The 20,767-nt window shown below is 54.1% G+C and overlaps 1 protein-coding gene across 3 annotated transcripts; it reads left to right on the top strand.

Moving 5' to 3' along the window:
* The first annotated feature begins 416 nt into the window (after positions 1-416).
* On the top strand, positions 417-20,711 carry PLEKHM2 (pleckstrin homology and RUN domain containing M2). Of its 3 annotated transcripts, none has more exons than XM_015297167.4 (20): positions 417-744; positions 8,681-8,787; positions 8,958-9,067; positions 9,959-10,058; positions 10,571-10,658; positions 11,070-11,256; positions 13,030-13,089; positions 14,701-14,935; positions 15,683-16,471; positions 16,761-16,830; positions 16,929-17,019; positions 17,365-17,429; positions 17,733-17,836; positions 17,959-18,091; positions 18,178-18,368; positions 18,588-18,653; positions 18,794-18,953; positions 19,157-19,336; positions 19,411-19,527; positions 19,656-20,711. In XM_015297167.4, the coding sequence occupies exons 1-20, from the start codon at positions 685-687 to the stop codon at positions 19,791-19,793; spliced, it is 3,051 nt and encodes a 1,016-aa protein (XP_015152653.2). In that variant the 5' UTR covers positions 417-684; the 3' UTR covers positions 19,794-20,711. The 3 variants fall into 3 exon arrangements, with proteins under 3 accessions (XP_015152653.2, XP_417616.4, XP_015152654.2); XM_417616.8 differs by having other exon boundaries at positions 17,748-17,836; XM_015297168.4 differs by lacking the exon at positions 13,030-13,089.
* The last annotated feature ends 56 nt before the right edge of the window (positions 20,712-20,767 follow it).

The raw sequence follows: 20,767 nt of genomic DNA on the forward strand, positions 1-20,767 counted from the left end.
GGAACCACGCAGTGCCTATAAGCAGTAAGGGATTGGTGTAGCTCAGAGCTTCCCTGCCTGCTCTTCCAGCACTGGAGTTCTAAATCCCATATTCCAAATAACTCCATCTTCGAGGTCGCTGGATCCCAGAGCTGTATCTTGGGAAGCCGTTCACCAGGAGCTGGGGCTGTACGAGCGTATGGGGCTGTACGAGCGTGGTTCTGAACAACTTAAGCCCAGAAACAGCCAAGTACTGAATCCCATTCTCGCTTTCCTCTGCCGTACGAAGGCGATGAGCGGAGCCCGTAGGTGCGCTCTCCGCTGCCGCCGGGCGCTCCCGGGTACCCCCGCAGCCGCTCGGTGCCGGGGCAGCGCGCCGTGGGGGCGGTCCGGGGCGGGCAGAGCCTCGCGGAGCCCTTCCCCTTCCTGCTGAGCTCAGTTCCTGCGGAGCGCGGTGCTGTCACGAGCGCGGCCCGGCTCCGCTCCCTCCCGCTCGCCGGCAGGGCCCGGGCGCGGCCATGGCGCGCTGAGCGGCGGCGGCCCAAACCCCGCAGCCTGCGGGCCGGGCCGGGGCCGGGCCGGGCAGCCGGCAGCACGGAGCCGGCCGGCGGGGGGCGGCGGGGCGGGGAGCGGGCCCGGGGGGCTGCGCGGCCCTCGGGCTCCGCCGGGCGGACCAGGCGGCGGCGGGCGGCCGGGCCGGGAGTGATGGAGCCGGCCGAGGTGAAGGACCGCATCCTGGAGAACATCTCGCTCTCCGTGAAGAAGGTGGGCGGCGGGGCGGCGGCCGTCGGGCACGGCTGGGCGGCCGGGACGGGATCCGCGGGGCGCCCCGTATGGACCGCCGGCGGGGCTCCCCGTCCATGCCGGGCTTTCCCCTTTCTGTGTACGGTCAGAAGAGCTGACAGTGTGAGGACGTGCGGGAATGCGGAGCTCGGGGTCCGGCCCGGCGCTGATGGCAGCTCCGGTTGGCCTTTCGGATGGCCGGCAGGGGGTAAAGGCAGTCTGGTTTCAGTGTTCCCACAGGTTCTGGGGAAGGGCACTTTCTGGGCATGCCAGCGTTTCCCCGATTACTGCTCTGTGCATGGCCTAACGCTGGTTCACCCATAAGGACTTGCTGTAAGACAAGGTGAATTTCCAGCGTTGTTAAGGAAGGGGTGGCTTGGCAGCACTCCTGGGTGCAGGATGGCTGTGCGGATCTCCCATCCTCTTTCCTCCATCCGTGTGCCTGTCCTCTGGTCTCATTTTTCTGTCCTCTAAAAACAGAGGATGACATTTATCTAGCTGGAAATGAGTGGATGTTCATCTGGCTCCGAGCTCTGTTGCGATGCTCCACCTGTCTGACCTTGGCATAAGGATATTGTAGTTCCCACACAGGATTCGTTGGATGCTGTTTATTTCCATGCAGATCCCCGGGGATCCCCGTTTGGAGATGCTGTAAAATCAACACGGTGGCTGTTTTGGTAATTGTCATACTTGAAGAGAGCTCCTCAGCTACAGCTTTGCCATGGCTTCACCTGCACTGATCTCTGCCAGCTCTCCTGTCTTAGTCCAGCAGTACAGATGCATTTGGGGATTTCGCAGTCCTACCCTTTTGCTTTCCTGCTCGCTTCAGAGTGGGAAAGCTCAGGCAAGCGTAGGAGACTTCAGGCTGATAGGTTTGTTAATACTGCCCCACTGAAACCCAGCTCAGCCACGTGGCAGAAGTCCAGCGCCAGCACACCCCTGTGTTCTACCACTGGGGTGCAATTCTGCTTCCTCAGGGAGTTTGCTCTCCTTCAGCAATGGAGCTGATCGTTTATCTCAGTGCTTTGATGTCTGACTTCAGCCCTTGAGTCTCTGGTGCTTTTCTTTTCTCCGTGTTAGTGGGCACAGTAAGTCAGTAGGTGAGAGGAGCAGCTACGCCCTTCCCGCACGCTGAGATCTCATCTCATTCGTTCTCTGCTCCCTGCCTGCAGCTGCTCCTGGCTGCTGGGGTTGTGTCACGAGGCGTGGGGAGTTCTCCACGTATCACCTCTGATTTCAAAAGCCTTCTGGCTGCGTAGGCAGGTCACTCCTTGCTTTCCCTGTTGCTGCAAGTTTGATTTGTAGAGCAGAGGGCTCAGGTGGGTTTGTGACAGTGTGTGTGCCTCTCTAATGCTTGTTGCCCGGATGATAACAGGCTTTCTTTTCTCAACTTCAGACTTGAGGAAGAGTTTGTGGATTCCCAGTTGTCAGGTTGCTTTAGAAGGAAAACTCACCTCGAGACTGGGACCAAACGAAAGCAGTGCTGAGGCTGTGAGGAGCAGTGGAAGGCCTGATGGAGTCTCTGCTTCCAGCAGAAGCCTGGCGGTGCCTTCAGTTTCTCCAGGGTGCTTCTGAATGTCAGGTGTGGGAGGTCAGAGACCTGGCGGTCTCCAGAGGCATTCCCTCTTGGTGGCTTCAGGAGGGGTTGGAAGAGCTGAGCTCTGGGCAGTCGTGTCCCTCCTTCAGTTAAAGCACACACCTAGCTGAACTGTGGGGGTAGCATTGGTTTCCCACCTATAGCTTGTCCCCTCTAACCTCTGCGGGAGGTGCAGATGAATTCAGTGAGCAGTGTTTCTTGCTCTAGGGACAGTGTCATGCCGTAGCACTCATAACTTCTGTCCTCTGTCTGTTTTCTTTTTCCCTTTCCCACCCAATGCTCCCTCACTGCTCTCTGCTAAGAGGGCAGTGCTCCACAACAAGTTATTGTAAAACTTGATGCCTAAGCTTTATTTCCTTTAACAAATTAGCAATTTATTGAGGCCAAAGCTGGAGGTAGTCCAGTTTTGTCTAGGTGTGCGTTCACCCCTTGCTGTGCATCTTCTCCAAAAGGAGTGCAGACCCTTGTCCACCCCAGTGCTAGTTTTATTCTAGCAGATATTACTGAGAGTAGCAGTGGGATGAGAGCTGCACTTGAATTAGTGCTGTGGTCAGCAGACTATAAGTGCCAATAGCTTCATATCTATCCTTGGCCAACCATCTCCTGGTAGCTCCGTGTTATCACAGATGACCTGGTCCATACTGAAGCGAGCAGTGTAAATGTTCTGTGCTCTCTTATTGGAGTTCCGTGTTGTCCTGGACAATGCAATGGGTTACAGAGAGACTGACTGCTGTCTTGTTTGGGTTAGGTAGCCAGAATGCAAAGTTCTTCACGCTCATTGCTGCCAATTCCAGGAGATAAACTTCGAATTATAAAGAGCTCAGAATCTGGGGCAAAATTTGGGGCTTTCCTCTGTTTTCCAGGCTTTCCTTCTGGCTTTGAAGGACACATTATTACAAACAGCTGATCCTTGGTGTATGTCAATCAGATGGAGTGCTTTTTTTGCTGATGTAGCAGGGGTCCTTGCCAGGAGCTGTGGCTCTGCTCCATTTGTGCATGACTTTGGGAAAGTTTCCACTATCCCCACTTGAGCAGCAGTAGCAGTGAGTTAATGCTGTGCCTTTCTGCCTGTCTCCCAATCCACTTTGCAGCATCTCCTGAGGGCAGATTTGGGGATAGTTTGGTCCCATCCTGGAGAGGTGCTGAAGCAGAGCATCCTTTGCTAAAACACAAAAGGAACGTGCTCACCTCTAGGTGGATGAGACAGTGGCTTTTGTGTAGGGAGCAACAGGAACTGTCTCTGAGGCGCTCAGCCTCCAGTTTCACAAGTTCCCTGAGCCACTGAGTGATTCAGCTTTCTGATGTCCCCGTCCAAGAGGAGTAACGCACATAACTTTGTGCCAGAAAACTTGGTCTGTGTGGAGAGATTCCAAGCACTGAATGCTTGGAGTGTGAGTAAGCAGCAGCTATCTGGGAGAAGAGCACCGTTGCAGGGCACAAACACCCTGTGCTCATTTGTTGCGGTGTGTTTACCAACTGGACTTGTTTTTCACTCCTATGAAATCTGTTTTTCTGTTGTGCTGAGCATATGACCTTTCTGTCTGCCTGCAACTAACACAGGGATCCTGTTCCTCAGCAGCTGTGTGCCATCCCAAAGGCTCTGCTGGCTGCATCTGACAGACTGCACCACTGGCAGCTTCCCTCCAGCCTTGCCAGCCAGCTCCGTGCCCATTCCCTGCTCAGTGCTGCAGAAGTAATGAACTTCAAATGAAGGAAAGCCCTGGTGGAAAAGCCTTTGGGGAATGGGAGCTGACAAGTGTATGTGTCCCAGGAGGTGACAGCTTCACCACACTGCACACAGCTGGGCAAATGCTTCAGAGCTCTGTGTTTCTAGACATGAAGCATCTTTGCTGTGGGTGTCAGCTTTGTTTCTTTCAGGCTCAGGTCTCTGCACATCATGAATATGCTGTTTTTTCTCAAGGCTGCTCCAGTGCAACTGGCAGTGCCTTCAACTTGCTGATGGGCTGTGTGTCAATGTTTTCCACTGGAAGGGTCCCAACACCAAGGCAAGGGGTGCAGCATCCAGAATGGGAAGCCAAGCACTGAGGCCAGTGCTGATCTGAAAGCCTTTTGTAAGAGATGTCAAATCAGGTCATGTGTGCAGCCCCCAGAGATCCAGACAGAGCTGCAGTTTCAAGGTTTTAAGCTGTGTTGTATATATGTATTTCTTGACTGATGAAGAGAGCAGCAGAGCAACATCTCTGCCTTGAAATTCAGCCCAGTTTTAGTGGTGATATAGAAGTTGCAGAGGAGTTTGGCCTCCTCTTTATCCATCTGCCGTTGAATTTGTGCTCCTCTGAGCAAGTGCGATTTTGCTCATCTATTCATTTATCCATCTTCTTACCTGCCTGTCCTATCCCTTGCCTTTGCCTGTTTCCTTGGAGCTGAGCTGCCATCATTTGCCTGGGACAAGGTCAGCATTGTGGTTTTGGTGCTCCCTGCAGCTCCAGCCTTGAGCAGTGGGATGGAAGGACAGCTGCTGGGAATGGGTTTCGGAAGTGTGTTGAGTCTTGCAGAGGTTCACATCTCCAAAATCCTGCTTTCAGAGAAAGATACCTCCTTGGTAGATAGGAGAAACTGTCTTTCCACTGACTGGGAAGGCAATGGGAGGACAGGGATTGAGACAGAAAGAAGGTACAGCAATCCGGTTGATGTTTTGGCTATCTGTTTGCTGCTTTGTGGCATTCCTTTTGTTCTGTTTTCTTGCAACTGGCAGAAACCCCTTGCCAGTCCTTGTGCTGTGTGTGAGAAAGTGGGTTTTGAAGTGTCCCATGCAGTGAGCACAGTGGTTGAGGTCAGAGCTGAGCTGGCAGAATGCAAGGGGTTGCCCGATGGTGCTGTTGGCTTTTCTTTGCAGTGGTTTTGTCTTGCCAGAGAAATGCCAAGCAGAACAAGGGACATGAACTGGATGCTGGAAAGCTACTGGTGGAATATCTGTGGGCCAGATGTACGGAGAGGGGGTGAAGACTCGGCTGGATTGTGGCCAGCCTTGAATAGAGTCAGGAGACTGCATTTCAATCAGGCTGTGGGGGTGCGGGAGGGCCTTCCAAGAGGCACCACAAGAATGACTCTGTTTGGAGAACGGACTTCACAGTGTGGCTGCTACAGCTCAGAGCTATTCCTCAGCATGACAAACACTGAAGGTCCCCTCTTCTGTTGGGAGCCAAACAGGGATAGAGGGGAGGGCCTGGCCAGCTCATTTTTTGGCGTCTCTTCTTGCAGCATAAGCTTTGCAAATGGGTCGGGAGAGCGGTGTACTCAATGGGAACTGATTCAATTAGTGGGCCATAAAGTTGTGCGAGGAATATCCTTATGCGTGCCAGCACGGGGCGTGGTGTATTACTACAAAAAAAAACCCCATACAGTGTCTGCAGTCAGCCCTTATTGATAAACAGCAATTAAAACCATCGTCTCCTCCTCAATGGCATGAGGTGCAATGGTTAACAGCACAAATTCCCCTTTATTCCCCTTCATTCAGAGAAGCTCTCTGCTCCCTTTGGACAAACACCCTTCTACTCTTATTTGAGCGTGTTTAACTTGCCATCCTTGAATACTTGGGCTTGAGAGGAGCTTGTGTAACAGCTTTACACAGCAGGTTTACGCACCAGGTTCTGCCCCACGCTGTTGAAACACAGTGGTCAGATGTGGTTCTGACATGAAAGGCTGCTGAGCTGAGAAAGACGCTCTTAGTGGATGGTGGGGATGCCTTCTGGATGCCAACAGCACTTATTTTGGCCACAGGAATGTTTATAAATAGCCCTGGGTTGAGACTCGAGGTGTTCACAGGGCACTGCGTGCTGCACGAGTCCTTCACCTCGGGCAGACTTCAGCCATTCATTCTGGCACCCACGTGGTTTGGGGGGCAGAGGGGAAGAGCATCTCTCTGGGAACCCTTGAGATGAGTGCTCCCGCAGTTGTGTTTGGTTAATACTTTTTAACCTCACTGCTTGTCTCTCCTTCCTGCTTTTCCCTGCGCATGTCAGGGCGCTGCTTTGTGGATGCTTCACATGTGGTCACCAGGCTTCAGCTCTTCACTTCCCAAACAGGTCCGTCTGCCACGCAGTGATTAGGTTGCTTCCAAAAGGTTTGTTTGTGTTTTGTAGCAATTTGCAAAAGAATAAACACTGCATATAAATGCATGGTAATTTAGAGGTCAGAGAGGTATATTAGGCATCATATACAGGTAGGAGTAACCCCTTGATGTGCTTCCCTGTGACCAACGCGTGGAGCAGCTCATCTACAGCCATGACTCAGTGCCCAAATCCATCTCAGGAGGAAATGCCGAACTGCACAGCCCCGTGACTGCACACACAGCAGTCACACGAGTCCGTCCTCTGCCTCCCAGCGTGGCAGAGAGTGGGTGAGGGCTGCTTGGGGTGGACATTGCTGTGTCTTTCCCTCACCTAAGTGAAGCAACAGCAGTGTTGTCATGAGGGTGCTGCTGGTGGAGTTGGCTCCTGGGACAAGAGGGAGGCTGAAGGTAACACAAAGCCTGCATATAACACAGAGTGATGCCATAAAAACTGAGATTTAGCTTTTCTAAGGGATGGAAATCCTCCAGAAACCCCCAGGTACTTCTCGCCATTCAGAGATGTTGAGAAGAGATAACGCTGTGGGTTTGCTGATGGCTTTCAGGGGGACCTGCAGCAAACCTCTGGTGGGAGCCAGTCAGTCAGTCAGTCAGTCAGTCAGTCATGCAGTGCCAGGGAGCTGCTGAGGGTTGGAAATCACGAGCTGGCTGCAGGAAGGTCTGTAACAAAGATAGGAGCTATTTTGGGGAAGAAAGGAAAGAAGAAGAGGAAGCGCTTCCATTTGCTCATCTCTTTTGCTGCCCAGGCTTGGGTTCTGTCTCTGATGGGGAGTTCTTCTGGTCTGTGGCAGAGCCAGACTGGAGACTTCCCTCTGTGCTGACCTCGCTGAGCTGTGCGCACAGAGCTGCTCCTTTTCAGCCGCTGGTGTGGTCAGCTGATGTAAGGCCCCATAGCTGCATTTTCTCAAGCAATCACATAGCCTGCAGAAAAACCCAGGACAGATGCCCCAGACCCACAGCAGAGAGCAGAGTTCCCCAGCTCTCTGCGTAGGCAGCATGGGTGGGATAAGCCACGAAGTTCCTGGCTCATATCCCACGTAGCAAAGGCTTTGCCATCCCAGAGGATCCCACTGGTCCAAGTCAGAGGTGGTTGTGTGAAACCCTCTGTGGTCCCCCATGGCTCCATCTGCCCATTACCTCAGGGATAAGCTCTGAATATTGGATTTTTGTGTCTTCCTTGAGCGTCCTTGCTGCAGGAATGCACTTAAAGCATTGGCTGCAGATGCATCCCAAAGTAGTTCTTGAATAGTGGGATTTTAGGGCACCGGTGTCCCTGCTTGGGCCTGGGCTGCCTATTAATAGCAGGAATCTTTGGGGACTGCTTCCTCCTAACACGAATACGAGCTGCTGGGCTGGAGCACATCGACTCTCACGTAGGTGCAGTGAAAGTGTCTGTAAGCAAACCATTATGGCACGTTGTCTTCCCCAGGGGATTCACCTCCTTACTGGGACAGGGAAGGGATGCATTGCACTGTGCAATCAGATGAAGGAATTTGGTTGCAAATCTTCCAGCTCAGCAGTTCTTTCCCACATAAGGGCTGGGAGCAGCTCCGTGTAGGAACACGCCTGGCTCTCCTGTCTTACCTAAGAGCTGCCTTCCTCCGCACAGATGCAGAGATCTCCAGGCAAGGAGGGTGCTGAAGCTGGAAGTATCTGCAGTAACTCAAGAGGAGAAACCAGCTCCTGGCTTTTGGGGTCAGGTCAGACTTGACAAGCACGACACTGAGTTTTTATAGCATATAAACCTGGTTCTTTATTGCTGTAGTTACGTGGAGTCAGAGTAAGTGGTGAGGTTTGGCAAAGACGCATCAGGTTGCCAAAACATGGTATGTAAGGGGGATGTGTTGTCATGGCTCAGCTGAACTGTTGCCAACCGGAGCAAATAATCGTGGTGTGTACAGCTGAGGTTACATGAGTAATGTGCCTGCCTGGATGCCAAGTGCATGTGAGATGTGGACCTGAGTAGAGCTCTGAGCTCGAGGGGCAGGAGAGGGCCGTTGTGTCAGCTGTGAAGGCGTGATGTGACTGTGATGGTGATGTGGCCTCACCCCACAGATGGCTCGAGATGCACCGGGCTGCCTTCGTCCTGTATTCACATGCCTCCGTCTTCATCTGCGCTGCAGAAACCCTCTGTCCCTTCCTGGGATGCTACCCAATGCAGCCTGTGAGTGTGCCAGCGTTTCCAGCTGTCTCCGTGGGGTGCTTCAGCCATCTGTCTCTTCTCCTTGCAGCTGCAGAGCTACTTTGCTGCCTGTGAGGATGAGACCCCGGCCATCAGAAACCACGACAAGGTCCTGCAGCGGCTCTGTGAGCATCTGGACCACGCTCTGCTCTATGGGTAAGCACTGCGCCCGCCTTTGGCTTTTTGTGTTCACTGCATTTTGCTTGTGAGTGCACACACAGCATGCTGCAAGGGCTCTCCTCAGCACGGAGAAAACATCTAGTTGGTAATTTGGATGGGGATAACGAAGCCCTCGCTTTCATGTTCTCTGGACCCCTGTTTTCCAGGTTGCAAGATCTTTCCTCGGGTTACTGGGTGCTGGTTGTTCATTTCACCCGCCGTGAAGCCATCAAACAGATAGAAGTGCTCCAACACGTGGCCACCAACCTGGGACGCAGTGAGTGTTTGCAGGCACTGCCCCGGCTCTCAGGGCAGACATCGGTGTGGGGACATCTGGCAGAAAGTTTGGGAAGGCTGTAATGGCCACGTGCTTGGGGGGGGGACCTGGGGAGCCCCCAGGGCTGAGTCCAGCTCACTGTGTTCAACCCCAGGAGGTGGCAGTCCTGTTGGAACTGCATGATGGCCCTAGAAATGCTGCAGCCTGTCTCTAGCCATGCTTCTGCTGCTGCAAAACCAAAGCAATCTGCTGTGCTGTGCTCTCAGGAAGGGTTTGTGACAGACAGGAGGCATCACCTCTCTTGCCCTGCAGTGTTTTGCTGTAGCCGTTGTTTGCCTGGTGCTGCTTCTCCTCAGCTGTGAGATGTCTGTAGCAGATGTTTGGGACCATCAAGGCCACAGGGTGGTGCCCAGAGACCTCCTCTCTGTCTGACTCTCCCAGCATCCTTCGTCTCCCAAGCCTTGTACCGGTGAGAGTGGAGCTGAGCACAGATTCCACCATCACCTCTCTCTGCACCAGCCTTTGTGTAACACCTCCAATTGCACCTGTGCTGATTTAGAGTGATTCTCCCTCTGTCTCTCCTGGCTGCTGATCTCACTGGAAATGCCAGCAGGGCCCCATCACGCAGCAGGGACCCGGTTGTGTGACTGCTCTTCAACTGCCTACCACGCAGTCTCTCATTCTTATTCCTATTCCAAATCATGAATCTTCCCATTCATCTCCCACTGGCATTTTCCCACAGATTCATGCCACAGCCAGATGCCCCCTTCAAATTGTATGAATGTGAATGAACAATCTGATGCATTTTAACCAACTTGTGATTATTTCCAGACTTGCTTTGCTTTGCAGGTCTTTCCCTGCAGATAAATCTCTCTGATGCTTTGCTTTCAGGCCGAGCATGGCTGTACCTTGCCCTCAATGAAAACTCCTTGGAGAGCTACTTGAGGCTGTTCCAGGAGAACCTAAGCCTGCTGCACAAGTACTATGTCAAGTGAGTATCTGAACTGGTTCTGTTTTTTGGGCTCTTGTTGGTATCCTTCCTTGTCAGAAACAAGAAGTGCCAGTGACAGAGCAAGAAGTTGGCCGGGGTCTGATCATTTGCGGAAGTGTTGCACATTTGATGCAGGGATCCCGGATGTGGAGGTACTGTCCTCTAAGGGGGCCTGCAAGCACCTCTTCTATTTACTCCTTTTATTCCCTTTTACTCCTCATTTTATTCCCCAGACATACTCTTGATTCTCTTCCATGCCTTCCAAGATGCTCTGGATCAGCTCTGGTGGACACCTGGAAATTGGGATGTAGCACTATTTGGAGGCAGCATATAGGAGATGTGCTTTTGGAGCTCTGCCACTGCTCTTAGACGGGAGGCAAACAGCAGGCCTGCAGCTGTGGGGCTGCTTACAGTGCATCTCAGGGACACACTAAGAAAACAGAAGGGTGCTTTTAGCTGTTTCCTTTTCTTTTCCACAGTTCTAAAGCTCTTCTGTTTTATCTGCGTTGCAGGAATGCCCTGGTTTGTAGCCATGATCATCTGACCTTGTTCTTAACGCTGGTGTCCGGGCTGGAGTTCATCCGCTTTGACTTGGATCTGGTGAGGGGACAGTGTGTTGTCTGCCTGTTGTAACTGGGGACAGTGGGTACACGGAGTGGGATGGGCATCCTGGCTGTCACAGGTCTCACTGCTTGGGCCAGGGCACCTTATTGCCAGCCATCTTGTTCAATTGGAAGTGTGCAGCTTCCAGGCTGATGAGGATAAAGGTAAGTTGCAATTCCAAATGTGCTACGAAGTGCTGGCATCCCTGCAGGGAAATGGAGGTGCTCACAAAGCCGCTGGCTGACCCTCCGTGTTGCTGCAAAAGAGGGGGGAGCCATTGGCTTTCCTGTGAAAGGAGCAGGAATGGACATCAGAAGACATTCAAGGGCAGTCCTGTCATTTTGGCTGTGCCTTTAACTCTGTGCGGTGACTCAGAGCCTGACTCAGTCCATTTCCTCATCTCTGCAGGACGCTCCTTACCTGGATCTGGCCCCGTACATGCCAGATTACTACAAACCTCAGTACCTGCTGGACTTTGAGGACCGCCTGCCCAGCTCCGTGCACGGCTCGGACAGTCTCTCTCTCAACTCCTTCAACTCTGTCACCTCCACCAACCTGGAGTGGGACGACAGTGCCATTGCTCCATCCAGTGAAGGTAAGTGGTGCGGGGGGGCAGAGGAAAGGCAGCGGCCTCCTGTTTTCTGAAAGAGGTGAGATGGAGGGCTGCATGTTCCCATACTGCCATCAGCTGGGCTGCTGAACCGGACAAGGCACCAAATGATGTAGGAGATGATGGGCTGGAAGAGACCGAATTGCCGCAGAAGTGAGGCTGTGAGCCTCTCCGTGTCTTTCATCGGGAGGTGCGGGCAGTGGAAATGAGAGGGCAGTGCAGCACTGGCCTTTAAGCTGCAAACAGCCACTTTGCCTCTGTCTGGGAAAGGAGGACCTTCCATGCCAATTACCTCAGGCCAAATTTCCATAATGGGGGGTGTGTTTTTGCAAGACCTGGTGAAATCTCTCAAGGGATGAAGGCTGTGCTGTTTCTGAACACAGCCTCCAGCTTCGAGCAGGTACACAAGACTGCACAGGGCCTTTTCTCACTGCTTATTTTGCTGTTGAGAGACCTAAATATGCTGGAGGAAGCAGGGAGCAGTTTCCTAAGTCTTTTTCCATCTTTGAGTCCTATGGAAAGGCAGACGGTGGTCTCAGAGATGCCATTTTTTCTCTTTATGCATCTTACCTTGAGCAGCCTGATAACTCGTGATACTCATACCCTCACACTCACCCTCTTGTCTGTGTCAAAAGGGGCTTGGCCACGCTGGGTGTTGCCCCTGACCAGCTGAGATGTGCCTTGTGCCTGCCTCCTTAACCCACCCCAGGCTGCAACAGGCAGCTCTTACACTGCAGGATGCATGCTCACCCGAAGGCACATCTCTTCTGCTGCTGTTCCTAATCCAAATACACCGATCCGCTTCCTTTTTCGGTGCTGGTTTGAGGAAAGCAGGATCAGGGGATTCTAGAATAGATGGTGCAGTGTGTGTCATTAAGTGCATGCAGTGAATTTGGGACCAAGCCCACCTACAGATGGGTTCCATCTGAGACAAGGGTCTGCCAGCTGCCTTTTATGTGCAAGGACTGCAGTGCTTAAAGACACTGAGGAGGACCGGCTCTGGACACGAGGTGCAGGGATGGGTATTAGCATCATTTTAGCAAAGGGCTTTGAGGCACAGCACTGCCTTGGGCTCCTCTGTGCTGTCCAAGTGCAGAAAGGTTTGCTTTCACAGAGAAAGCGGTGCGGTGTCGTGGTTTGCCGGGGTGTACAAAGCAGAACTCTTCCCTGAAACATCACACGGAGTCTTTGTATCAAAGTGGTGCGTAGTCCTTCCCAAGTGATCCCCAGATCTCCTTACCAGACGTTTCAACAGGAGCATCTCTGCCATGGGAATGTAGGTGAAGTTGGGGAATTTAGGATCAGAGGACAAAGTTTGCCCTTTAATCAGACCCCTGGCTTTGCAAACATGAATGAGACAAACACCACAGTGTCTGTGGGAAATAAGTGTGAGGCGGGGAAATGGAGGCACAGAGCACTTAAATGATTTCCCAAGGGGGATTCCTGGTTAGGTACACAAGCCTGCTATGATACCACCATTATTTTACTTATTTATTTATTTTTAGCTTTCCAGCAGCTCGCATACTGAGGCACTGTAGCTCCTGCAACACAAATATCCGACAGTAACAGCTGTTAGGGAAGCTGATTCCCATTCGCATCCATGTTCCCTAACTATTTTGTTATGCATTTCAGATATCAGTGGAAGATTGTTTTGTTTCTCTCCTTCCTCATCCCTAAACCCCTCCACACTGTCCCCCGTCCCCCTCCCTCCCCACTACCTGTTTTTCTAATCCTGAGTTTTATCCCTCATTTTTGTAGATTATGATTTTGGAGATGTCTTTCCAGCAATGCAGACCATGCCCAGCAGAGACTGGGAAGGTGGGACATACTCATGTGTTAACAACAGTTTGTTTTTCTCTATGCATTGCTGCCACCTGAAGCTTGCTGCATGCTCTCCTGTTCACTTCTTTAACATGCAAACACCACATGTTGATGGAATTCAGTATAGGCAGAGGGGAGAGAAGATCTTGTCTCCTATAAGATCACATGCAGAGCATTTCCCAGCTCCTAGTGCAGCCAGACAGAGGAATTTGTTCTCCTTCCTCCACATGCAGAGTCCATCTGTGGATTCTCTGCACATCCCAGGAGCAGGAAATCTCTTTGCTTTACCCCTGGGGGAAATTCACTTTGTCCTTTATAATTACAAACTGGATGGAGGCCGCAGTCAGAATTGTTTTGGCCAGAACTACCTTGGGAAGACTGCTTGAATTCCATGCGGATGGCTCTCGGGCTCTAACACGCTCCCTCTCATTTTCTTCCTTACCCCACGCACACAAGTGCTCTACCACAGCTCTCCCACTCAGTCTGGACAAGGCTGGAGTGGAGCAGAAGCCTTTGGCTTTTCCTCTCTGCAGTGATGGCAATGGCCACTGAGCTCCCCTAGATCCAGTTCCCTGCTCAAGCAGGGTCACGAGTGCTTCTGAGCACCCGGGTATGTCACTAAAGGTTTCATTTTCCTCTTCAAACCCTCCACCCCTCAATCAGTCTCACAGGGTTGTCATTCAGAAGGCCTTTTGCTGCCTAACGTGAGGCTTGTAGTTAGCTTTGGGAATTAATGGTGTAGGGGAGGAGAAGGGCGCAATCACCTTCCTTTAACCCTGTCTTTGTGGATGGATAATGCTGAGCATGACTGCTGTAGCCCCTCTCTGCTGCTCCTTTTCCCTCTGCAGACTAACATGGGCCGGGCTGGTTGTGCTGTGACTTCTGCACAGCCTGCTGTCCTCCGGCCCGGATGAATGCTGCGTTCCCTCTCCACACTCCCAGTGCCATGTGTGTATCACACAGGTTGCTGTAAGGGACATTGCTTCACGGATTGGTTCCGTGCCTGCCCTCCTAGCTGAGCATAGGACCCAGCTGCGAGGTTTCTGACCGTACTGTGCAGCCATTTGGTGTAAAATGCCACTGACCTCGAGGTGGATTGGATGTGAGCACTGCCCCCAGTGCTTGTTAGCAGACGTAAGGAGTCCTGGCGGCTCGACCACGCAAACCCGATGCCACATACGTGCATCAGTTTCCACCTAGGCATTTCCACCCTGGGCATTTCTGAGCCTCGTTAACCACTGTCATCTTGGTAATGAGCACCACGGCCCCGAGACCCACTGGTTCTTTCCTGGGAATGCTGCCTCTACTTCCTAATGCAGGTGCAGGCTCCTGGGTGACTGAGCTGTTATTTTCAGGCATTTTCTAAATTGCAGCAAGTGCCAAGCACAGAGTCATGCTGGTCTGCACGCTCTCTGTCCCTCCTTGCAAGGAGCCTGCTGTCAGTGCTAAGCTGGGCCAGCAGCACTCTGCCAGCACTCTGTGAGCAGTGGGGTGACCACCCAGTGCCCTGAGTCCTCAGCACGCAGCTTTGCTTGACCTGACCTGACCCAGCCCTTGCAGGGTGCCCAGGCTGATGCTGATCCCACATTCCCTTTCTTGTCTTTGCAGATGGGGACCTCACAGACACGCTCAGCTGCCCGCACTCCACTGCCTCAGAAGCAAATGGCAGCAAAGCCTCCGTGAAAAGCCCAACGCAGCGCTACAACCCCTTCAACGAGGAGAAAGCTGATGTGCTGTCCTCCACTGAGACCACCCCGGTGCACACAGCTTCCCAGGAGAAGGCAGAAGCCACCCCTGAAGGAACGGACCAGTCTGAGAGCTGCACAGAGCTGGAGGTCATCAGGTGGGGACAGAGCTGCCCAGCCTGGAAACATGCCCTGCAGTGCCAGCTGTCACTGGGGGCTGATGGTGCCCCCAGCCCAGCATCTGTTGTGCAGCCTTTGTAAAATCAGGAGGCAATGGTTTTATGCTTCTGCATACCAAGTGATCCTCTGTAGGTGTTAACGGAGCTCCCTTGGGTCTGTAGAACTGCTTGGCATACATTCCTTTGCCCAACATTCTCCATCAGGGAGCTCAGAGAAAGCCATAAGCTTGTGATTTAAGCTTTCTCCGGCTGGTGGCAGGTTTGCAGCAGCTCTGGGTCTCAGATCTTCCTTCCTTCCTCTTCTCTGTCAGTGAGCTGTGGCTAAACCTGCTGAGGGAGATGCGTCTGCAGACCTATTGGCCTGTGCTTGACTTCTTGCAGAGGAGAGCCGTGGGGTTCCCTCGGAGGCCTTAAACCCAGACAGAGAGCACAAGGCTGACTGCTCGTGCCTGGGGACAGGGGCACCCCAAAACCAGACCAGCAGGCCTGGGCTTTGTTCTCACACCTGTTTTTCATGAGAGGTGCAGAGGAGACGACTCTGAGATGGGTCACGTTGCACTCTGCTCTCCAGCAGTGTGGGAAGAGAAGCGCCGTGCTTCCTTTTATAGGGAAAAGCGCTGAGCAAGGCTGTCAGGAAAGGGTGGGACCCCAACCCCCTCCCTTTGCATTGCAGAAGTCCAAGCAGGCAAAGATAAGTGATGTTCACGGCGGCCTCTCACCCTGCAGGTTAGCCAAGAAGAAGAAAACAGGCAAGAAGAAGAAAGCGAAGCCAGAGGAGCCAGTGAACACACCTGTGCCCGCAGTGCCCGAGACCAGCACACAGCAGAGCAGTGGAGACAGCGATGTGAACGAGCTGAGTGACAGGGGGGACGTGCAGAGGGACGATGATCCCACTGCCCCAGCTGGGGAGCCGAGCCCGGGCGGGCAGGAGGAGGGACACGAGCGCTCTGCCCTCAGCCAGCTGGCTTTGCGCATCCCCGAAATGAAGGACACGTCCATGGAGAGTGTGGGGCAGCCGCTGAGCAAGGTGATGGACAGGCTGAACGGGCAGCTGGACCCTGGCGGCTGGAGCGCGCCCCTGGAGCCGCCCAGGCAGTCCTTTCGGACCGGCACGCCAGGGGAGACCCCAGATGGATCGTCCTCTGGCGACTTCAGCGAGGGGATTTCAGCCCCCATGGACTTCTACCGCTTTACCGTCGAGAGTCCAAATGCTGCTGCACCAGGTGGTGGCCACCATGACGCTGCAGGGGCTGGCCAACCGCCACATGTTTCTGGTAGCCCTGAGACTCCTAAAGAAGAAGAAGAAAGCAGAGAGGGAGAAGCAGTTGGGGCAGTAGAAGAGTCTGAAGGAGTGAGCAGTGAACCCCAAACTGCCCAGATGGAAACCATCAACCCTGAGGCTGTTGGTGAGCCAAAGAAGGAGCAGCCCAGCCCTTCCTTGAGCAGCGCTGAGGACTCTGGTGTGGAGGAGGGTCAGGGCAGCCCTTCAGAGCTCACCCACCCCTCGGAGTTCAGGTGAGGCTGAGTCTGCTCAGCTCAGCTTACAGAGTTTGTGTGAGCACGGAGTGTGTCTTCCAAATGTAAACAGCTGCTGCTACCCAGGCTGATACTTTTCCGTTTGCCCTCCACTTGTGGGGCAAAGCCCATCCTTTTCCAGGATGACGGTGATGCTCAGGGATTCACAAGAAGGTCTTGTGGGCCAGCAGGTGCCCTAATCGCAAACAGATTCACTCAGGAAGGCGACTGGACCCACCCAGCCCCACATCTTTGTCCGTCCTTCAGCCTCTTCTGTCTGTCTTTGCAGGGTGGACAACAACCATCTGCTCCTGCTGATGATCCATGTCTTTCGGGAGAATGAGGAACAGTTGTTCAGGGTAAGGCAGTCACAGCAGGTGGGCACACGAATCTGTCTGCAAAGAGCCACCTCTGTCTGCATTGGGTGTGGGCTGAGAGCTTTCCTCCTTCCACACAGATGATCCGAATGAGCACCGGGCACATGGAGGGGAACCTGCAGCTGGTCTACGTCCTGCTGACGGATTGCTACGTGTACCTGATCCGGAAAGGTATCTCAACAGCCCCTGCTCATCTGGGCTGCTACAACCCTCAGTTTAGCAAGGACAGCCCCTTGGAGGTGTGGGAGCTGGGGGAAGCGATGCTTGATTCATGGCTTGCTTAGTGATTAGGGCATAGTGATTAGGACATCGCACATCATCAAGGTTTGCCAGTTCCTTTGTGCTCCCAAGAGCAGTGGCAATAGCAGCTGTGAGATCAGGTTGATATGTCCCCCAAGAAGCCCTAGGACCTGTGCCCTGTAGCTCCTTGCTCCTGGGACGTGGCTTCTCTTGCTGGTTCCGGGCAGTGACAGGTTCCTTTGCCCCCCTTCATGCAGCTCTTTGTCTCTGTGCCAGGGGCAGCAGAGAAGCCATACATGGTGGAGGAGGCCGTTTCCTATAATGAGCTCGACTACATTTCGGTGAGTGCTGTCTGGGGAGGGAGCAGGAGGCAGGTTGGTGGTTATCCTTGCCTCTGGCTGCAGGGATGGCAGCAGCAGGGTGGGATGTTTGTGTGGGGCTTTTTGTCCCCGAGGAGCATTTTGGACTGTGAATCTTTGAGATGAAGAGTATCAGAAGCGTTGCTCTCAAATGCTGTCTCTGTTGGTGCTTGGCTTGCTGTGTCTCCACACGGGCAGCAGATCACCTGCTGACCTTCACCCATGGGGCCAGGAGTTCAGCCCTGCTCCACCACCCTTTGTCCTCTGTCTTGCTTCCTTACCCAGTCATGTATGACACAGGTTGGGCTGGATCAGCAGACGGTGACGTTGGTGTGCACCAATCGGAGGAAGCAGTTCCTGCTCGACACTGCAGATGTGGCTCTTACAGAGTAAGTGGGCACCGTCAGCCCCTCATGTCATCAAAAGTCCTCCAATCAGTGGAGGGACCCTTGGATGTCGGGGCAGGTGAAGCTGACAAAGGGCTGCCTCCATAGCTGCGTCTCCCTCTCAGGTTCTTCCTGGTCTCCTTGAAGTCAGCCATGATCAAGGGGTGCCGGGAGCCCCCGTACCCCAGTATCCTCACAGATGCCACCATGGAGAAACTGGCACTTGCAAAATTTGTGGCTCAGGAATCCAAGTGTGAGGTGAGTTCAGACATGGCAGCCGTGGTTCTGCGTGGCGGAGCATCCCGCTGGACACCGTCCTGTTCATATCTCTGTTCATCCCACAGGCCTGTGATGTGGTTGTGCGTTTCTATGGCCTCGTACACTGGGAGGACCCCATGGATGAGGCTCTGGGACCCTCTCCCAATAGCTACAGCTCTGCTGAAAATGCAGTCACGAAAGATGGCATTCTGCACTACAAGGCGGGCACCTCATACCTGGGCAAGGAGCAGTGGAAGACCTGCTTCGTGGTGCTCAGGTGGGTCTGGGAGAAGATCCCTGGCCAATTTCCTTCTGCTGCCCAGGAGCTGTCTGGGAGGCTGAGATAAAGCCCCTGTTGTGGCTGCCAGCAGCAGCAGCACAACCCCATGGGGCTGCGTGCACAGGGCTGGGCAGGAGCGTCTGTGTGACCAAAGGTTTTATGGTTGGCAGAGCTGAGCTGGCTCCACTGACCATCTCTCATCTTTCCAAATGGCAGCAATGGGATCTTGTACCAGTACCCCGACCGCACGGATGTCACACCTCTGCTCTCCATCAACATGGGGTAAGCAGCTGGTAGGATGTAGTCCCAGCTGGGAAAATGGGACAGGGTGATGAGCAGCACAGGGAGGGTGGATGGGGGCAGGGCTCGTTGTCATCGGGACAGCGCTGCCGGTCCATCCTGATCTCCCTCCTCTCTCCCAGCGGTGAGCAGTGCGGGGGATGCCGGCGCTCCAACACCACCGACCGGCCCCACTCCTTCCAGGTGATCCTGACAGACCGGCCCTCCCTGGAGCTGAGCGCTGACAACGAGGAGGACATGGCCGACTGGATGCAGTACTTCTGCCAGGCCGTCTCCAAAGGGGTGAGCTGCAAGCATGGGTGAACAAATCCCTCCTGAGTCCCTTTGGGTTCAACCTCCATGGTCCTTTCCATGATGTTCCCCGAAGAGAGGGATAGGAGGCGATGCTTCAGGGCAGTTCCCCTCACCCGAAGCATGTGGCACCCATGGAGATGGGGCTCCTTCCTTCCAGGATCTATCTCCCCTTCCCCACCCGCTTTGTGCAGGTCATCCCCCAGGGTGTAGCCCCTACGCCGTGTGTCCCATGCTGCCTGGTGCTGACAGATGAGAAGGCCTTCACGTGTCATGAGGACTGCCAGACCAGCTTCTTCCGCTCGCTGGGCACGGTGGAGCTGACAGACATCACCTCCGTCTCCACAGAGGCCAACAAGGAGTACTGCATCCTGGTGAGCAAGGTGCTTTGTTGTGGCCTGGGGCTGGCAGGGCCGTGGTAGCAACACCCGCCTTCTCTCGTGTTCAGGAGTTTGCCCAGGACCACAAGCAGTTCCTGCCTCCCTGGGTGCTCTATTTCAGTTGCACTACAGAACTGGAGAGGTTCCTCTCAGCACTGAACGCTGCATGGAGGAACAAATACCAGGTGAGCGTTTCCCTGCCTGTAGGCAAGGCAGGCCCACCTTTCTGCAAAGGGCGTGCAGCCCCAGAGCTCCGTGCCCGTACATCCATGAGGTGTGGTGCCTCCCTGCCTGACTGCTCCATGCGTTGCAGGTCGACCTCCTGCACAAGGCCATTCTGGACGCAGCTGTCAAGAAGAAATGTGAGGATGCTCAGAGCCTCATCAACAGCGCCTGGCAGCGCAGCGACAGCCTGTGCCGTGGGCGGGCAGAGCGAGACCCCTGGTGTTAGCCCTGAGGGGCAGGATGGCTGACGGACGCCCCAGATGCTCTCAGAGTGGGCACGGACAGCGCCTGTGGCCGACGGCGTCCCAACCTCTTCTGCCATCACACCTGTGGTCCCCGTGGCCATGCTGGAGACAAAGCCAGCCTTGCCCTGTTGTGCAGCCTGCGCCCTCCTCGCCCTCCAGCTGCTGTGGGGCACAGCGCGCTGCCTTGCGAGGAGCACCCCTGTTGTGTTGGAGCGGGGTGGGATGGGGTTGGGCATCCACCGGGCACAGCACGGCTTTGTTCAGTGCAGAACAGAGCAGGTGGCAGCCGTGGTGAGACGGGCACCGAATCACATCGTGCATGTTTTCTCCTTGCTGATGCAATCACTGTGTACGGCACTGCTCCTTCTGAGCCCTCTCTGGGCACGGAGAATCTCACCGGGGGCAACGCATCCAGACATGGCCAACCCACACACCGAGCTGGCGCCGGGGCTGAGGCCGGAGGTGTTGGGCAGGGAATGATGGGGAAAGGAGAGGGAACGTGGCCAAAAGTTTGGCCTTGAATATCCTGGCCGTGAGTGGTATGGTTTTAGGAGACGGCACAAACTCCGGGCTCGGACGTGTGATGGGACAAACCCGGCAGGGAGAGATGGAGTGCGGAGTTCTTCACGGCCTGAAGGGCTGCTGCTGCCCGGCCGTGCCCAGCTCCGGCACTGTGCCCAGAGGATGGGGGCAGCAGCCCCACGCCGGCCCCATCGCTCCCACCTCTGTCACACACCCTGCGGGGCACAGTTTGAGCTTTTAAACAGTACTACAGAAATTTCATGTAATATACATCTGCGGGGCCTTTTTCTGGGAGGAAATGTATGTGACTGAATGTATATATATATACATCTGCTTCCTCTCCCCTCCTCCCCCAATAAATAGTCATTGGTAACTCAGCTCTGGCCCTGCAGTGTGCACGGGGCTGGGGTTCCCTTGCTGCTGCACGTGGTGG

The sequence above is a fragment of the Gallus gallus genome, chromosome 21, assembly GCF_016699485.2.
Source record: "Gallus gallus isolate bGalGal1 chromosome 21, bGalGal1.mat.broiler.GRCg7b, whole genome shotgun sequence".
NCBI classification, from domain to species: Eukaryota; Metazoa; Chordata; class Aves; order Galliformes; family Phasianidae; genus Gallus; species Gallus gallus.

What these genes read in the sequence shown, in the direction of transcription:
- PLEKHM2 (XM_015297167.4), top strand. Translation starts at nt 685, where the DNA reads ATGGAGCCGGCCGAGGTGAAGGACCGCATCCTGGAGAACATCTCGCTC. An exon ending in TCCGCTTTGACTTGGATCTG is followed by an intron (nt 10,659 to 11,069) that starts GTGAGGGGACAG and finishes TCATCTCTGCAG; the next exon opens with GACGCTCCTTACCTGGATCT. An exon ending in ACAAGGAGTACTGCATCCTG is followed by an intron (nt 19,337 to 19,410) that starts GTGAGCAAGGTG and finishes TCTCGTGTTCAG; the next exon opens with GAGTTTGCCCAGGACCACAA.